Source organism: Erpetoichthys calabaricus, chromosome 9 (assembly GCF_900747795.2).
Source record: "Erpetoichthys calabaricus chromosome 9, fErpCal1.3, whole genome shotgun sequence".
Lineage (NCBI taxonomy): Eukaryota > Metazoa > Chordata > Cladistia > Polypteriformes > Polypteridae > Erpetoichthys > Erpetoichthys calabaricus.
This window is the reverse complement of record NC_041402.2, coordinates 96,636,548-96,652,217: the sequence shown is the minus strand read 5'-3', so window position 1 is coordinate 96,652,217 and position 15,670 is coordinate 96,636,548. Positions and strand designations below refer to the sequence as shown.

The 15,670-nt window shown below is 39.5% G+C and overlaps 1 protein-coding gene across 2 annotated transcripts in view; it reads right to left on the bottom strand.

Moving 5' to 3' along the window:
* Window positions 1-57: 57 nt before the first annotated feature.
* The window catches only part of styk1a (serine/threonine/tyrosine kinase 1a), a 30,583-nt gene continuing 14,970 nt past the window's right edge, over window positions 58-15,670 (bottom strand). For both annotated transcript variants that reach the window (XM_028809979.2, XM_051931730.1), the window contains 8 exons: window positions 3,726-3,881; window positions 3,295-3,552; window positions 3,014-3,195; window positions 2,567-2,653; window positions 1,967-2,169; window positions 1,177-1,217; window positions 754-850; window positions 58-668 (listed from right to left, as the gene is read on the bottom strand). In XM_028809979.2, coding sequence (XP_028665812.2) covers window positions 473-668; window positions 754-850; window positions 1,177-1,217; window positions 1,967-2,169; window positions 2,567-2,653; window positions 3,014-3,195; window positions 3,295-3,552; window positions 3,726-3,881 — 1,220 coding nt within the window. In that variant the 3' untranslated portion in view covers window positions 58-472. The remainder of the gene's footprint in view (window positions 669-753; window positions 851-1,176; window positions 1,218-1,966; window positions 2,170-2,566; window positions 2,654-3,013; window positions 3,196-3,294; window positions 3,553-3,725; window positions 3,882-15,670) is intronic.

Here is a 15,670-nt window from a genome sequence, read left to right as displayed (position 1 = left end):
CTGGGATTGCGGCATATAAGTGAAGCTCAACCTGTATTGGCAAAACTAATACATTGCAACAATTAAATTACATTTTTATTTAGAATAGAATATTCCTTTTTACACAATTAATGCATTTGAAAATACAATCAGTAAACATCTGAAGTGATTTTTCCCCTGAAAAAGTACAGCATCTTAACTTAAAAAAAAAAAAAAAAAGTAAAATATGGGGTTGGGTTTTGCCCATATGTAAACAGTCCACTTGTGCAAAGAAGGCCAAATCCCTGGCATACGTTGAAACATGGAACAAGGATTCCTGTTTCATAAAAGCAAGAAGGTTTGATTGTCCTCTGTTACTTGTAGTAGTGCAGGTGTATCAGGATCTCTTAAGATGGTGTAGTTCTTGCAAATCAAACTGTTACATTGACTAAATTTCAGAGACCCTTTTAAAAATGAATCTAGATGTGGTATAAATTGGCAGAAGAACAGGAAATTACAGTATTGCATAGTTTTCTTGCTGCAGAAGCCCAGCTTCCTTCATATATTTTCCAATACTGATTTTCTCGGGCACTCGTAGAATGACTTGGTCATTTGCTTGTTTTTCGCCTAGCTGTAGGCGCCGTTTAAGGTCCATCAAGCTGGGCCTCTTGTTCTGTTGCCATTGGCAGCATCCCCTGATAATGCTGTACCTGCAGAATGAAAAATTCTTAGGTAAGTACAGGTTACAAGAAAATGACTCCTTTTAGAAAGTGTCAAAAAAAAAAAAAAACTCACAATGCATTGCTGCAATTTGGGGGTCTTTTAAGTGTGTGACCTCTCTGCAAGTTCTGAAGCATCTCATTACATGGAATGTCTGGAAAAGGAGCCTCACCTACAAAAAAAAAAAAAAAAACTAGTTAAGCATGAAATACATAAAATGTAGAATCATAGAAATAATTTTTAAATTATGAGACCTGCCAGGTTATGACATTAATAAGCACTTTATTGTATAAACCGATGTATGTTATTGTGTGTCAGTGATTCCAGCCTTGAAAGTATTCCTGGAAATGTCTTCTGTGAGGTCCAGTAGTATATTGGCTGTAGCTATTTGGATGTTTTCAATCAGTCTCATTAATTTCATGATAAGACCTTGTAGATATTTATACTAACCACAGAATCATTTGAGGGGAAAAAAAATCATAGAATGGTATAGCTTACCCAGAGTTATGATTTCATAGAGCAGAACACCAAAAGACCACCTGGGGTAAAAAAAAAAAAAAAAATAGTCACTGTTTCACTCAAAAACCACACGATAGCTCTCATTCTTACAATTCTCATGAATAAACATAATATGACACTGGGTTTCTATAAACATATATCAAACCAATCTGGTTGTGGGTTTCATTTTTAGGAATAATTAATCTCTCTACTATTTTTAGGAGTCTACTTAAAATAACGGAATTCGTTTTTTAAGTGGCTATGGCAATTACGGTTTTGGGATACTAATGGACTTTTTAACTGACATGTTATCTGTGCCAAGTGAGCATTCCAATGCATTATTCTCCTGAGTTTGTGAATTGAATTTAACATCATCCCACTGCCCAAGGGACTGGAACAGATATCAATGGACAGGTGACAGAAAAACATGTTAAAAAATAAGTGGTATAACAAACGATGGGGCCACCATGAAGAAGCATCAAATGGTAAACCCAATGTTCCTGTGAAATCTGATGCAGGCTTAGAAAAAAATGTTGTCTCCATTTCTCTACTCTGTATAAAAATGTTTGTGTCAGGATGAAAGACGTGATGTGTTTGATACATGCTTAGTTAGGAAAACATTGTTTTATTTTTTTTTACTTTTGTGAAACACACTTCATACCAGTCAGTCCTGCATATTTGACTAAGTCAAAGACTAAGTTGGATTTTATTGTCTAGTTGCCTTAAATATATTGTAGTGCCCAAAAATACAGTGCCATGTTCTAAAGAACAAATGAAAATTTCAGCTCACACATCACTCCTCTTAGTTGCAGGTCTTTTAGCGAGTCTTTCAGGAGCCAGCCATTTCTTAAACCCTTCCCATGTAGGTGTCCCTCTTCTATTGCAGTGGTAGGATCTGCCAAAACCACTTAATTTAGCCGTCATGTCTTTTCCAATTAAAACACTGCGAGCTGCTACATCACCATGGAGGTAGCCTTTTTCATGAATGTAATCCTGTAATAGAGCAGTAACATGCATAAAGATTATTTCATAAACCCAGCAGGTATAATTTACACTAAATATTTGCACAGTATTTATACTGGTTTAACAGTACATGGCAACTTATCATGAAATACAGTTGACAATAATAAGTAAAGTGTACATTTTTCTGCAGTCTTTTAGAGTACTTTTGCTGTTGGAAGCCCAGTTTGTTGGGAACTGAAATCAAAGGCAGCCGAAGCAGCATTATATCCAACGTCATTTGTAATGCAAACGAGATTTGCTTCTATGGACCTTAAAACATATTTTTGTCAAGCAGTAAAGAAATCAAATATTAGAGCAAATCTGACTACAAGACAACACAATACACTTCAGTATGCACCGTATTTCCATTTTAGGTTGGCATCCTTACCAGTCCACATGCCACTTCTTGAGCGATCCGAAAGATTCCTTTCTCCGTCAGGTCACATGGTATCTCTGTAGCCATTTGCATGAAATCCTGAGCAATGGGGAAACATATTTTCCTTTAGTTCTGTGAATTGTAGTGTTTAGTTTGCTGGGATTTCTGATAGTCACTGCATAATGTACATGCAAGGCATATTTTGATTCACACTGTACAGTAACTTTAAACGCTTTGATAAGCATGTTTTAACTAACATTAACTTCGGCTTGGTTCAAGTTTTGTAACTAATACTATCTGAATAGGCTGTGGATTTGCCGAATCATGTATTCAAGACAAGGGGTTAAAAAAATGTACATTTGACTAAAGGGTATATAAATTAGTAAATGCCTTATTAATGTAATTTTACATCAGATAAATATGTAACAACATCATCTCAATAATGATGCACTGTCTTACCCTTCTACACTTCCATAAGAAGCTAAGGAGGTCCTGGTTTTCCATTTCTTCATAGATAATCCATAGTGGAGGGCCAGTGGTACACACCCCCAGGACATCCACTATGTGAGGGTGCTTTCCCAGACTCGCCTCAAACTTGGCTCGGCTGAGGAATTCCTGTGTCTCTACAGGAGTGGCCAGCTCTGAAATGATAGAGGTGTTGTGGATCTTAAAATCCTTACAAGTTTGCTGTTGAGAGAGAGTTTTGCAGTGAGGCATGCCAGGGTTCTAGTAACACTTACTGTTAAGTGCCCGTACGACAACTCTCTTCTTCACTAAAGGATCCGTTTGAGTGACCAGATCTGCCTGCATCAGAGTGACCATTGCTTTAGAGATGACTGATGGCCTCTGCATCAAGGCCTCAGCCGAAGCTGTGAGAGGGAAAGGTTTCATTTCTCCTTGCAGTTTTTCATGGGGGATTTCTAAGGCATCCATCATTTGACTGCGAGACTCTTGAAGAGCAATATCATCTTGGAAATGATGCACATGATGTACATTGTCTAAGAAAGAGAATCATAACAAAAAATGGAATTAGCAGTCCTGTAGATTGACTGAAAATCAGATAATGATTTAGCAATCATACAAGTCAGAAAAAACGTAGTATTAGGATTTTTCTTAAGCCTCCTTGGTATGGTATAGTATCCATTCCTTTATAGGTTATCTGTGACTTTACCTGTCGTTCCATAGGTAGATGTGGTCTTTCTTTGCCTTCCTCTGTTTTTACAATCTGGACAGAACCTGAGCACCAAGATGCATGTGAAAATGATGATGAAACCAGCCACCAGAAGAGTTGGAACGATGATCACTTCTGACTCATACACTCGAACAACTGCGCATAAGTGAAAACAAGATGAGTGTTTGCACCTCCGGCACCGTGTGCATAGCAAACTGCAGTAAAAAGTAAGAAATACTGTAACATTTATGCAAATTTTTCTAGTGAAATTAAATGAAGCAGGAAATTAATTCTGTTCATGTTTATGATTGCACATTTTTGTGGAAGTGGAATGAATGTCTTTTGATACTAAATACACTCAGTAAACAAACAATATCCATTTTTGTCGTCTTATTTTATTGTGTCCAAATAAACCTAGAGTGCTTTCAGATTAAATGGCATATGCCACAACCACATATTTAACAAATGTGTCCATACTGCCAAAAAAAAAACAAGATACACAAAGTGAAATAAGCAACAGGCAGTACCATTGACAGAATATGACAGTAGAGCATAAAATGAAGTGGACACTAATAAGCAAAATGTACATTCATCTACAAGACTGTTATGAGCCCTTGATGCCCTGGACCTAAAGACAAAAGAAGCAGAAGCAGCCTGTATCTCTCTTCTGAGGCTGACAAGGACTTCCTTCATGTGCTGACATCAATACCAGTCAGAAAGTGATTTGGGGATAGCATCCACCTCACATCAAGCCACACTAATGACATCTCATTCCCAGACGTCGGCCATATCTCCAGACTCGACTTTCAGAGGAGGCTAGGTTCTGTCCTTCCTGTAACAACAATCCTGTAAGCCCACATTCCCTCCATCCATACCTAAGGCTAGTTGATGATAACTTGAGTAGACTACAACCTGTTCAGCAGCTACAGGAAAAGTCATATTTATTGATGTTTTCTGCTATTAGCAAAAAATAGCAAACTTCTTAAATTTGTTTTGGCAAAACATACCTTGTCAACTATAATTTTTTTCACAAACTCTATAAATGTGAAAACCAATCAACAAATGTAATAAATACAGTACAGAACCTCATATTGCATATCAATATTATTTAAAAAGATAAGGAACACCACCTGTGTAGTCTTATTCTCTGTGGTGGTAACAGGCTAAACAGGACAGACTTGACTTACATATGGTCAGCAACAGTTATCCCCTCAGACCTTCCTCCAGGGAAATTCTTAGGCCTACTCAGAGATGTAATCTCTTCTGCCTACACCTTCCATATTAGGTACGAGGGACATCCATAGTAGAGGCCTACACCACCTGAAATGGCTCCTTTTAATCCAGGGCTGCAGTGGCTCTACACAAAGTTCCTCCTGCAGTTTTGAACACCTCACCCTGCAGCCTGGCAAAGGAATCTCACTTTGATTCATCAAGTTTGGGGACACCTGACCATCACAACCATATGTGCATGTTGGACATCTCATTCCAAAACTACAGGCAATAATATAGACTTGGCCCCATGTTTTGCATCTATAACTGCCTCCACAGGAAAGCTATCCACAAAATTTTGGAGTGTGTGTGTGGGAATTTTTCACCATTCAGCCAAAAGAACATTTATGAGATTGGGAACTGATGTTCAGTGAGAAGACCTGGCTCACAATCTGCGTTGCAATTCATCCCAAAGGCGTTCAATAGGGTTGAGGTCAGGGCTCAGTGCAGACCACCCAAGTCCCTCCACATTGTGCATTGTGATCTTAGGCTTGTGTGGATCTGGTTGGTGATGGAAACCCATTTCATGAAGCTCCTCATGCACAATTATTGTGCTGATGTTCCTCCCAGAGGCAGTTTGAAATTCTGTTATGAGTGATTCAACAGAGAATAGGCAATTGTTATGTTCTTCAACACTTGGTGGCCTCATTTTATGAGTATGCATGGTCTATCACTTTGTGGCCTAACTGTTAATGCTCTTATATGGTTCCAATTCACAATAATAATAGGCCATAAGTCTGCATCCCTATTACTTGCCCAGAGAGTCTGGACATGTCATTGTTTTTATTGTTTACATCCCTCCTCACGCGGAAATGGAGATAGCGGGTGACATCATCCACTCTGCTGTTGCTAAACTACAAACACAGCACCTTGAAGCGCTTGTGCCAATCTCTGGAGATTTTAACCATGTGACGCTGGACAAAACATTACCTGCCTTCTCCCAGTATATGGATTGTAACACCCGGGGAAATAGGACTATTGAGCTACTGTATGCAAATGTTAAAGATGCATACAGTGCCACCCCGCTGCCTGCGCTTGGGAAAAATAATTCATTTTATTTATATAGCGCCTTTCCCATGCCCAAGGCACAAACAAAAAGCAGATCATAACCTGGTTCTGCTTCAGCCTCTCTACAAACCAAGAGTGAGGGTCCTACCTACAACCACACACTCATTCAGGAAGTGGTCCCCTGAGACAGAGCAGGCTCTGAGAGACTGCTTTGGAACTACGGACTGGGATATCCTGCAGGGGTCACATAGTGAGAACATTGAGGAGGTTGTTGACTGCACTACTGACTACATCAACTTCTGTATGGACATTGTAGTTCCAGTAAGAACTGTACGCTGCTATGCTAACAACAAGCCATGGATTACAAGTGACATCAAGGGCCTTTTGAACCAGAAGAAAAGGGCTTTTAAAGGCGGTGATCAGCATGAGCTCAAGCGTGTGCAGAAGGAACTTCGAGTCCAGCTCAGGGCGGCGAAGGAGGAGTACAGGAGAAAACTAGAGCAAAAGTTGCAGAATAACAGCATGAAGGAAGTGTGGGATGTGATGAAGATCATCACTGGCTGCAGCTTGAAGCGGGATGCCACCATCAACAGAGACAGGGAGAAAGCAAATCTGATGAACTTTTTTAGCAGGTTTGACCACCCTAACCCCCTCTCATCTCAGAGTACTGCACCCTCCACTCATTGTGACGATGCAAGTTCAGCTCTGTGCTCCCCTCGTTGGTCTGGGAGCCCTTGAACCCAACACCGTCGGTAATGTCACCGATGAGCTAGACAGTGAGGCAATAACATTTGAGCAAGGGGATGATGTATAATGTGCAAACAGTGCTTTTATTAAAACAGTCAACGAAAACAAAGTGCAACAATGTTCAAAGTAAATGCAGTGCTTTTGAAATGTTCCATTAAATAAATAATCCAGTAAAGAAACGTGTGGAGGTTAAAATACACAAAAACAAAACAATCCTTTAAAACGAGGTTAAAATGTTCTTTCAGGAAGCAGTCTTTAAAAAAAACAAATAACAAGCCCAGTGCTTCTTTTCGTTAGCGTCTCACCTGCTTCTCACATGCAGGCCCTGCAACAGGCGAGATGCTCTCATTGCAGCTGACCTTCTGCCAACTCCTCCTGCTACTGTTACTGTCAGTCGCCTTTCCGATCCTTGGCTCCGGTCGGCTCCCCCTGACAATGACCTGGGAATTCCTCCAACGGCCAAGGCTCTCACGTGGAGGACACCACATCCCAAGTCCTTACTCCCGCTGCCATCCGCGGAGAATCTTCCGCCTTCCAGTCACTCCCGTCCTTCATTCAAAACTCTGCGGGAGCGACAACAACTACTACGCCCGGGGTGTCGGCCTAACACCCAGGTTGCCTACTCAGCTGCTGCGAGCCTGTTCACGCTCACTCACTCACTCACTCGCACCGGCACACTCTCTCTCTCCCTCCCTTTCTTGAAAGCTTCCTTCCTTCCGTAACCTCCGTCTTTCTTTCTTCGTTGTTCTTTTTTCTCTTAATAATCCTCCTCCTAACCATCTCGGGCTTCTCTATATATGCAGAGAGGACATGGCAGCTGCAGCACATTAGCCCCAGGAACAATCACGGATGTGGGCAGTCTCCCACCTGTGTACTTAGGTGAGAAACGCCCACACCACAGATCGCCCTGAGACGCTACAGCCACCACGCCCCCTCGCTAAGCCACGAGTGCGGTGATTATTCATTTAAAAATGAACTGGCCTTTGCTGGGAGAGCTGTGGACCCATAACACCATACCCATCCTTCTGCCGATACCAGCATAGGAGAGAGTTTCCCCCCACCCACAATTACAGCAGCCCAGGTAAGTAGAGAGCTGAGGAGACTTTGCGCCAGCAAAGCAGCGGGTCCAGATGGAGTATCGCCACGACTGCTGAAGACCTGTGCGTTGGAGCTGGGGAGTCCTCTACAACGCATCTTCAACCTGAGCCTGGAACAGGGGAGAGTCCCAAGGCTTTGGAAAACATCTTGCATCACCCCAGTCCCAAAGGTATCACGTCCTAGTGAGCTGAATGACTTCAAGCCTGTCGCCCTGACGTCACATGTGATGAAGACTATGGAGCGGCTGCTGCTTCACCACCTGAGGCCACAGGTCCGCCATGCCCTCGACCCTCTGCAGTTCGCATACCAGGAGAAGGTGGGAGCGGAGGACGCCATCATCTACATGCTACACCGATCCCTCTCCACTTGGACCGAGGCAGTTATGCTGTAAGAATTATGTTTCTGGACTTCTCTAGTGCCTTCAGCACCACCCAACCTCTACTTCTTAGGGACAAGCTGACAGAGATGGGAGAAGATTCATACCTGGTGGCATGGATCGTGGACTATCTTACAGACAGACCTCAGTATGTGCATCTCAGGAACTGCAGGTCTGACATTGTGGTCAGCAACACAGGAGCGCCGCAGGGGACTGTACTTTCTCTGGTCCTGTTCAGTTTATATACTTCGGACTTCCAATACAACTCGGAGTCCTGCCATGTGCAAAAGTTTGCTGACGACACTGCTATCGTGGGCTGCATCAGGAGTGGGCAGGAGGAGGAGTATAGGAACCTAATCAAGGACTTTGTTAAATGGTGCGACTCAAACCACCTACAACTGAACACCAGCAAAACCAAAGAGCTGGTGGTGGATTTTAGGAGGCCCAGGCCCCTCACGGACCCCGTGATTATCAGAGGTGACTGTGTGCAAACCGTACAGACCTATAAATACCTGGGAGTGCAGCTGGATGATAAACTGAACTGGATTGCCAATACTGATGTTCTGTGCAAGACAGGATAGATTCGACTATACTTCCTTAGGAGGCTGGTGTCTTTCAACATCTGCAAGAAGATGCTACAGATGTTCTATCAAACGGTTGTGGCAAGCACCCTCTTCTACGTGGTGGTGTGCTGGGGAGGCAGCATAAAGAAGAGGGACGCCTCACACCTGGACAAACTGGTGAGGAAGGAAGGCTCTATTGTAGACACGGAGCTGGACAGTTTGACATCCGTGGCAGAGCGACTGGCACTGAGCAGGCTCCTGTCAATCACGGAGAATCCACTGCATCCACTGAACAGTATCATCTCCAGACAGAGGAGCAGCTTCAGCGACAGACTGCTGTCACTGTCCTGCTCCACTGACAGACTGAGGAGATCGTTCCTCCACCACACTATGCGACTCTTCAATTCCACCCGGGTGGGTAAACGTTAACATTATACAATGTTATTGACTGTTATACCTGCATCACACACTCCACCTTGCACTTTGTTTTTATCACTCTTTAATTAATATTGTTTTTTATCAGTATGCTGCTGCTGGAGTATGTGAATTTCCCCTTGGGGATTAATAAAGTATGTATGTATGTATGTATGTATGTATGTATGTATGTATGTATCTATCTATCTATCTATCTATCTATCTATCTATCTATCTATCTATCTATCTATCTATCTATCTATCTATCTATCTATCTATCTATCTATCTATCTATCTATCTATCTATCTATCTATCTATCATAGCAGTTACTGTTGACCAGGGCAAATCTAGCGGAGCAGAAATATCATGTACTCAGTGCCACATTTAAAGTCACTGAGCTCTTCATTACACCGCATTCTAATGCAAATATTTGACAATGGAGATTGCATTGCTATGTACTTCATTTTAGGCACCTGTTAACAATGGGTGCGGCTGGAAATTCAATAATTTGGAGTAATTTAGAGGGAAACACCTGAGCTTACCATAATTTATAGTACAAATTACATATAATTTATTGACGTGTTGATACCCTAATCAAAAGTCGTGAGGACTGAACAGACAATTCTGTGGTTTCCCCGAGGTAAACTGGTTTAATTAGGATTTTACTAACGTTATAGTATTGTTAAGAATGTGCTAAAAGTACTTTGAAAACAATAACTGAAGTGTTAAAAGTTCATTTTCATTTAGTTTTCTTTTTTGTGCTCTCATGTACGAAGTATAGGAAAAGTACTGTAATCGTCTAAAAATTCGATATCGAGATTTTGATGAATCATGACGTTTTATATCTCCTTGACTTTCTCATATACGAAGTATAATAATAATAATACATTTTATTTATATAGTGCCTTTCCCATGCTCAAGGCACTTACAGAATATAAGTTACAGAGTATAGGGAAAGTATTGGAATACTCCAAAAATTCTACTTCGAGATTTTGATGAATCTTGATGTTTTAGACCTCTCCGTGTCCAAAAATACCATTTTTGGAATTATGTCTGTGTGTGTGTGTGTGTATGTATACACAATAATTTGAGTATGCTTTCACTTAGGTCAACCAAATTTTGCATAAAAGTATTAGGTAAAAAATGTAAATTTCTATCAACTTTTGGACTATTTCTGATGGTTGTTGATGGTTCTTTAATGTACATAATATTAAAATATAATCATTGACTTGCAGTTTACTCCTCAAATATCCATCCCCATATCCGAGTATACAAGAAAGTCTAGGGGAGACCACTCCCGATTTTTGATTTCTGTAACAGCAGGTAGTCCTAATCACATAAAATAGAAAAATTTTGCAGAAGACAAGCTTGTAAAGAAGAGAATTTCCAAATGGTTACATCGTATTTTAAGAAAGGTGAAAACTTTAAAAATGGCAAAATGGTAATTTTCTGAATTTTTACCACTGCACAAAAAGCAATACCTTTGTATAAATATGTACTGATTTAATCTGTCAAAATGACTAGGGGTGTTCATCATGACCCTGACAAGCTTTTAAAAGAAGAACAGAATCACCAAGAAGGTCCATGCCATGAGATATCTGAGCCACAACAACGTAACATAAAAAGAGACCTTGGGCGTGTTAAATCCATTTTTCCTGATTAATATCTTTTTTGACCAAATACAATAGAGAATATTGATACGGTAAAATTCTACAAGTTCATGACATCTACTGTATATAGAAACAATCAATTTTCAAAAATAAATCTAAATGATGGCCTTTTTCAGAAAAATGTAAAATTTTAAACGTTTTGGAAAAACATACCTTGTCAACTATATTTTTTTTCACAAAATTCTACAAATGAGAAAAAGCAATGAACAAATGTAATAAATAAAGCAAAGGAAACTAATTTAACTAAATTAAAATAATATACATATTTAATAATAAAAACACTTGGAAGGATGTACTTAAAACAAAAGCATGAAATAACCAGTAATCAAAAGACAATTTAGAAACACACAGCAAAGACCTCAAGAAGATGACATCAAGTGATTCAGCAAAGAGTTTAGGAAAAAGCTGACAATTTGTTTTCGGCATTGTTCCTTTCAGTCTCAACCACTGCAGATTAGCTTTGTGTGCAAGTTGACAGAATGCAGAGGCCTCACTGCAAGATCCCAAACCATTATGATGAAGCAAACAAACATTGAGAAGCACGTAACCATCAGCAGAGTGCAATGATTAACAACAAATGATCCATCAATCCATGTTCTACCACTTTTCCAGGTCCAGGCAGCAGTCTAACAAAGATGCCAGACATGCCTTTTCCCTGCCACTTCCTCCAACATCTCCGGGGGACGATCAAAATATTCCCATGTCAACTGTGGGATATAATCCTTCTAGTGAGTCCTAGGTTTGCCGCAAGCTCTTCCTGGTTGGACATGCTGAACATGGACATGACGAACTGATTCCTGGATGCCAAAACTGATGCCAAAGTTGACTAACAACAAATGAATAATTGAATAAAAATGTAAACAATGCTGCCAACTGTTGACCCTCACAATTATATTGGATGTTTGGAAGATGATGTTTTGAACATGCTTCTGTTTAATTCTTTTTTTTACTTATCTCCAGCATTGATATCTTTATATTCAGCTATATTTATGTGTTTGCTGATATCAAGAATAGTCTGCCATTAATAAAAACACTCCATGTACAATAGATAAATATCTGAATTTTTACCACGTCTTTTGGGATGCTGTATTGTTTTTATACTGGATATTGCCATTTTATTACCATTGCTATTGTGTTGCTATGTTTTCGTAGCCAGAAGTGTGTCATCTGTGATGTTTGTGCAGTGATAGTTTAAAAAGCCACCATCACAAACTTGAAAGCATCTGAGATTCTACACAGACAAAAGAAAAACTCACTTTATCAGTGTATGAATTCTTCAAATAATATTTTCAGTTTTTGTCTCCTGGCTAGTGTTTTTGATTTCTTTGTTAGTGTCAAACTTAGGGCTGTGTCACTTTACCAATTTTCAGTTGTAGCCATCATTTACATTATCTTAGTGAGTCGGAAGTAGTCAGCAGCATGCTACTGTGAATCCAGTCGTGTAATCTGACATAGCCAGCAAGGCCGTGACTCACTCTGATAAAATCAAACAGGTTTGATTTTGTCTTCAGTCTTAGGGGCAGGCTTGTGTGCATGAGAGCTAACAACAGATGAATGGGGTAGAGTGGTGGCTCTGAGGCTAAGGCTCTCTGCTGGTATCCAGAAGGTTTCTGTTTCAAATCCCTGTTACTACTAAAAGAAATCTTACTCTGCTGGGCCCTTGAGCAAGACCCTTATTCTGCACTTGCTCAAGGGGCGCTGTAGAATGGTTGACCCTGCATTTTGACTGCAATAGGTATGCAAAAATTAACAAATTCCTTATAGAGGAAATTGAAGAAGGTGAAATAAAGAACCAAAAAAAATGCTCTTCTGGAAGTTCAATGCATATACTTTAATGAAGCGACAACTAATAAGGAACACAAGTGTTTCAGACTTCATCTACAGAAGAGAAGCTCATCTGTCTGATGTCACATGTTTTACATACCATGACAAAAAGAAAAAAAAAAAGGCAGAGATTGCGGTTGAACTCACCATAGCTCTTCGTACATAGCTATTGGCTATCAGAAAAAGTGGTGAGCAAGACTGCACTGGAAGGTCAGCACTCGGTAAATGTGACATGGGCAGTGACTTTCAATCATTTAAAATGACACGGCCTGGTAACATAATCAGCAATTCCATTTAGCAAGTTTGACATACCTCACGACTAGAAGTTGACTAATGTGATGTCGGCTTTAGATGATAGTAGGACTGGCCCCTTCCACTGATTTATGTCTCTCCAGTGGTCACTAGATATACTGTATATCTGTTGCCTGCCTCTGTATGATGTCACAATTGCTGCTGATATAGTTTATATATAATTGTTTGGGGTTTACTGTGCTCTGAAATGAAAGACTACATTTTAACATGCTGGACGGTAAGATATGTCATGTTTTGAAGAAATATGTTTTCAGAACATTACTGAACTCTCGATCAAAGACCTTTGTAGACCTGGGATTCAAAAAATTCTAATATGGCGTAGTGTGAAATACTTCATACCACCAGGGCATAAAATTTTTCATGCTTCTCCACATTTCAACTGTTTAATTTTGTTTCCTCTTTTTCTTGTTTATTATGTAGTTTTCTTTTTTTTTTTGTTGCTGTTGTTCTAAAGATGAACTGATTATCACTAGACTGCGTTTTTCTAGTAATTACATAATCAAGAGACCCATAATAACTGAAACACAAACTCCAGGGCTATTCAGCTTTGTCAACAGATTGGATTGAGTCTCGGGCTAAGTTCAGCTTGTTTATTTTTTTATAACTCTAATACATGGTGAAATCCCTTTTTAGTCATTGAAGACAACCATTTCTTACAGTTTCACGTGGGGCTGCAATGCTTCCCAGTTCACATACACTTAATTGGTGGGTGCAAATCATCTGGCAAACTAGTACAGGCCTGCATTTTGGTTGTCCTTTTTACAGGACATATAGAAATTGTACATTCTTTTTTTTAAAAAAAAACAAAAAACAGTAATGGAGTAACAGGGAAAGCCGCAGCAGGCCTCACCTTGTGGTCTGTCACATACTGCACTATTACCCCCATACTCTGACCTGTTTGCCTAAAACTCACCAGGATTAGCACATACAGTACTACCATATCAGCTCAGTTCAATCTATAATGGCAGGTTTATTGCTTTTCAATTGCTACATACAGCCAGCCTCTCACTTTATTAAAGGGGCAAGGGTTGAATCCCAAACATTTTGATTACTTTAACTTTAAGATTGCAGGAATAAAACAGGATTCTGTATGAATATACTGCCCACTTATCCTGGAAGGGTGTATATAACAACAATTTCTAGATATATTTAAAAGGCTTAAGACCACTAACACTGTAAATTATAATGGAAGAAGATAAAGTATGTAAGAATATTTTTTAAAAGTCGTTTGTCTTCAGGGGCTGGCAATAGGTTGGTGGCAATGAATAATGGGGACACTGAGTCTCTAATGCGTTACAACACCTGCCAAAATGATTTGCTGTGGGACTCTGAGATCAGTCTGGGGGAAGTGATGGACCAGTGATTTTTATTGTGATCAAGTTCTGCATTATCATGACATAGGCAATAATACAGAAAGGAGGTGGTCATGGGGGTGTAGTGGGCTCTTTGCTGATGTCTCACAAATTTCAACCCAGAGACTCTGCAGAGTTCATATGTTCTGCCTTGCCTGTATAGTTTTCTCGTGATTTCTGCCCATATCCCAAAAACGTATAGCATAACTGATTAATGGTTGTATACTGGTGTGAATGTACAGCATACCCTGTGTTATTTATATTAATTTATTTATTGTGTGTGGTTTTTTTTTGTCTATGTTCACTGTCTGCGGGGGCACATGCAAGCAAGCATTTCATTGTACATGGTACTTGTACACATGACAATAAAGAATTGAATTAAGCGATAGATAGATAGATAGATAGATAGATAGATAGATAGATAGATAGATAGATAGATAGATAGATAGATAGATAGATAGATAGATAGATAGATAGATAGATAGATAGATAGATAGATAGATAGATAGATAGATAGATAGATAGATAGATAGATAGATAGATAGATAGATAGATAGATAGATAGATAGATAGATAGATAGATAGATAGATAGATAGATAGATAGATAGATAGATAGATAGATAGATAGATAGATAGATAGATAGATAGATAGATAGATAGATAGATACATACATACATACATACATACATACATACATACATACATACATACATACATACATACATACATACATACATACATACATACATACATACATACATACATACATACATACATACATACATACATACATACATACATACATACATACATACATACATACATACATACATACATCCATCCATCCATCCATCCATCCATCCATCCATCCATCCATCCATCCATCCATCCATCCATCCATCCATCCATCCATCCATCCATCCATCCATCCCTGAAATTCACATATTCAAATATTAACAAAATGTCTGAGTTTCATCCTGTCTACTATTGTCTGTTTTTTTGTTTGTGACCATACCAGCAATCTGCACTGTAGTAAGTGACTGCAGAAGCTGTATGGATGAATGAATTAATAATAGAAAGAAGGTGTGGGCATAGCATGAGGTTATAATGCAGACATGTGAACAGAATACACTGAAGCTGTTCACACTGATCACGTCTCCGGCTGTTGCGCCAGTCTAATGCACTATATGACTTAACCACAAACCTAGCGTCAGTCTAAGACAAAATGGATTTCCGATCATGTTTCACAAAAGTTATGTATTATGTTTTTTTTAATATTTCCCTAAGTTGGCCAACAGATGTACTATTA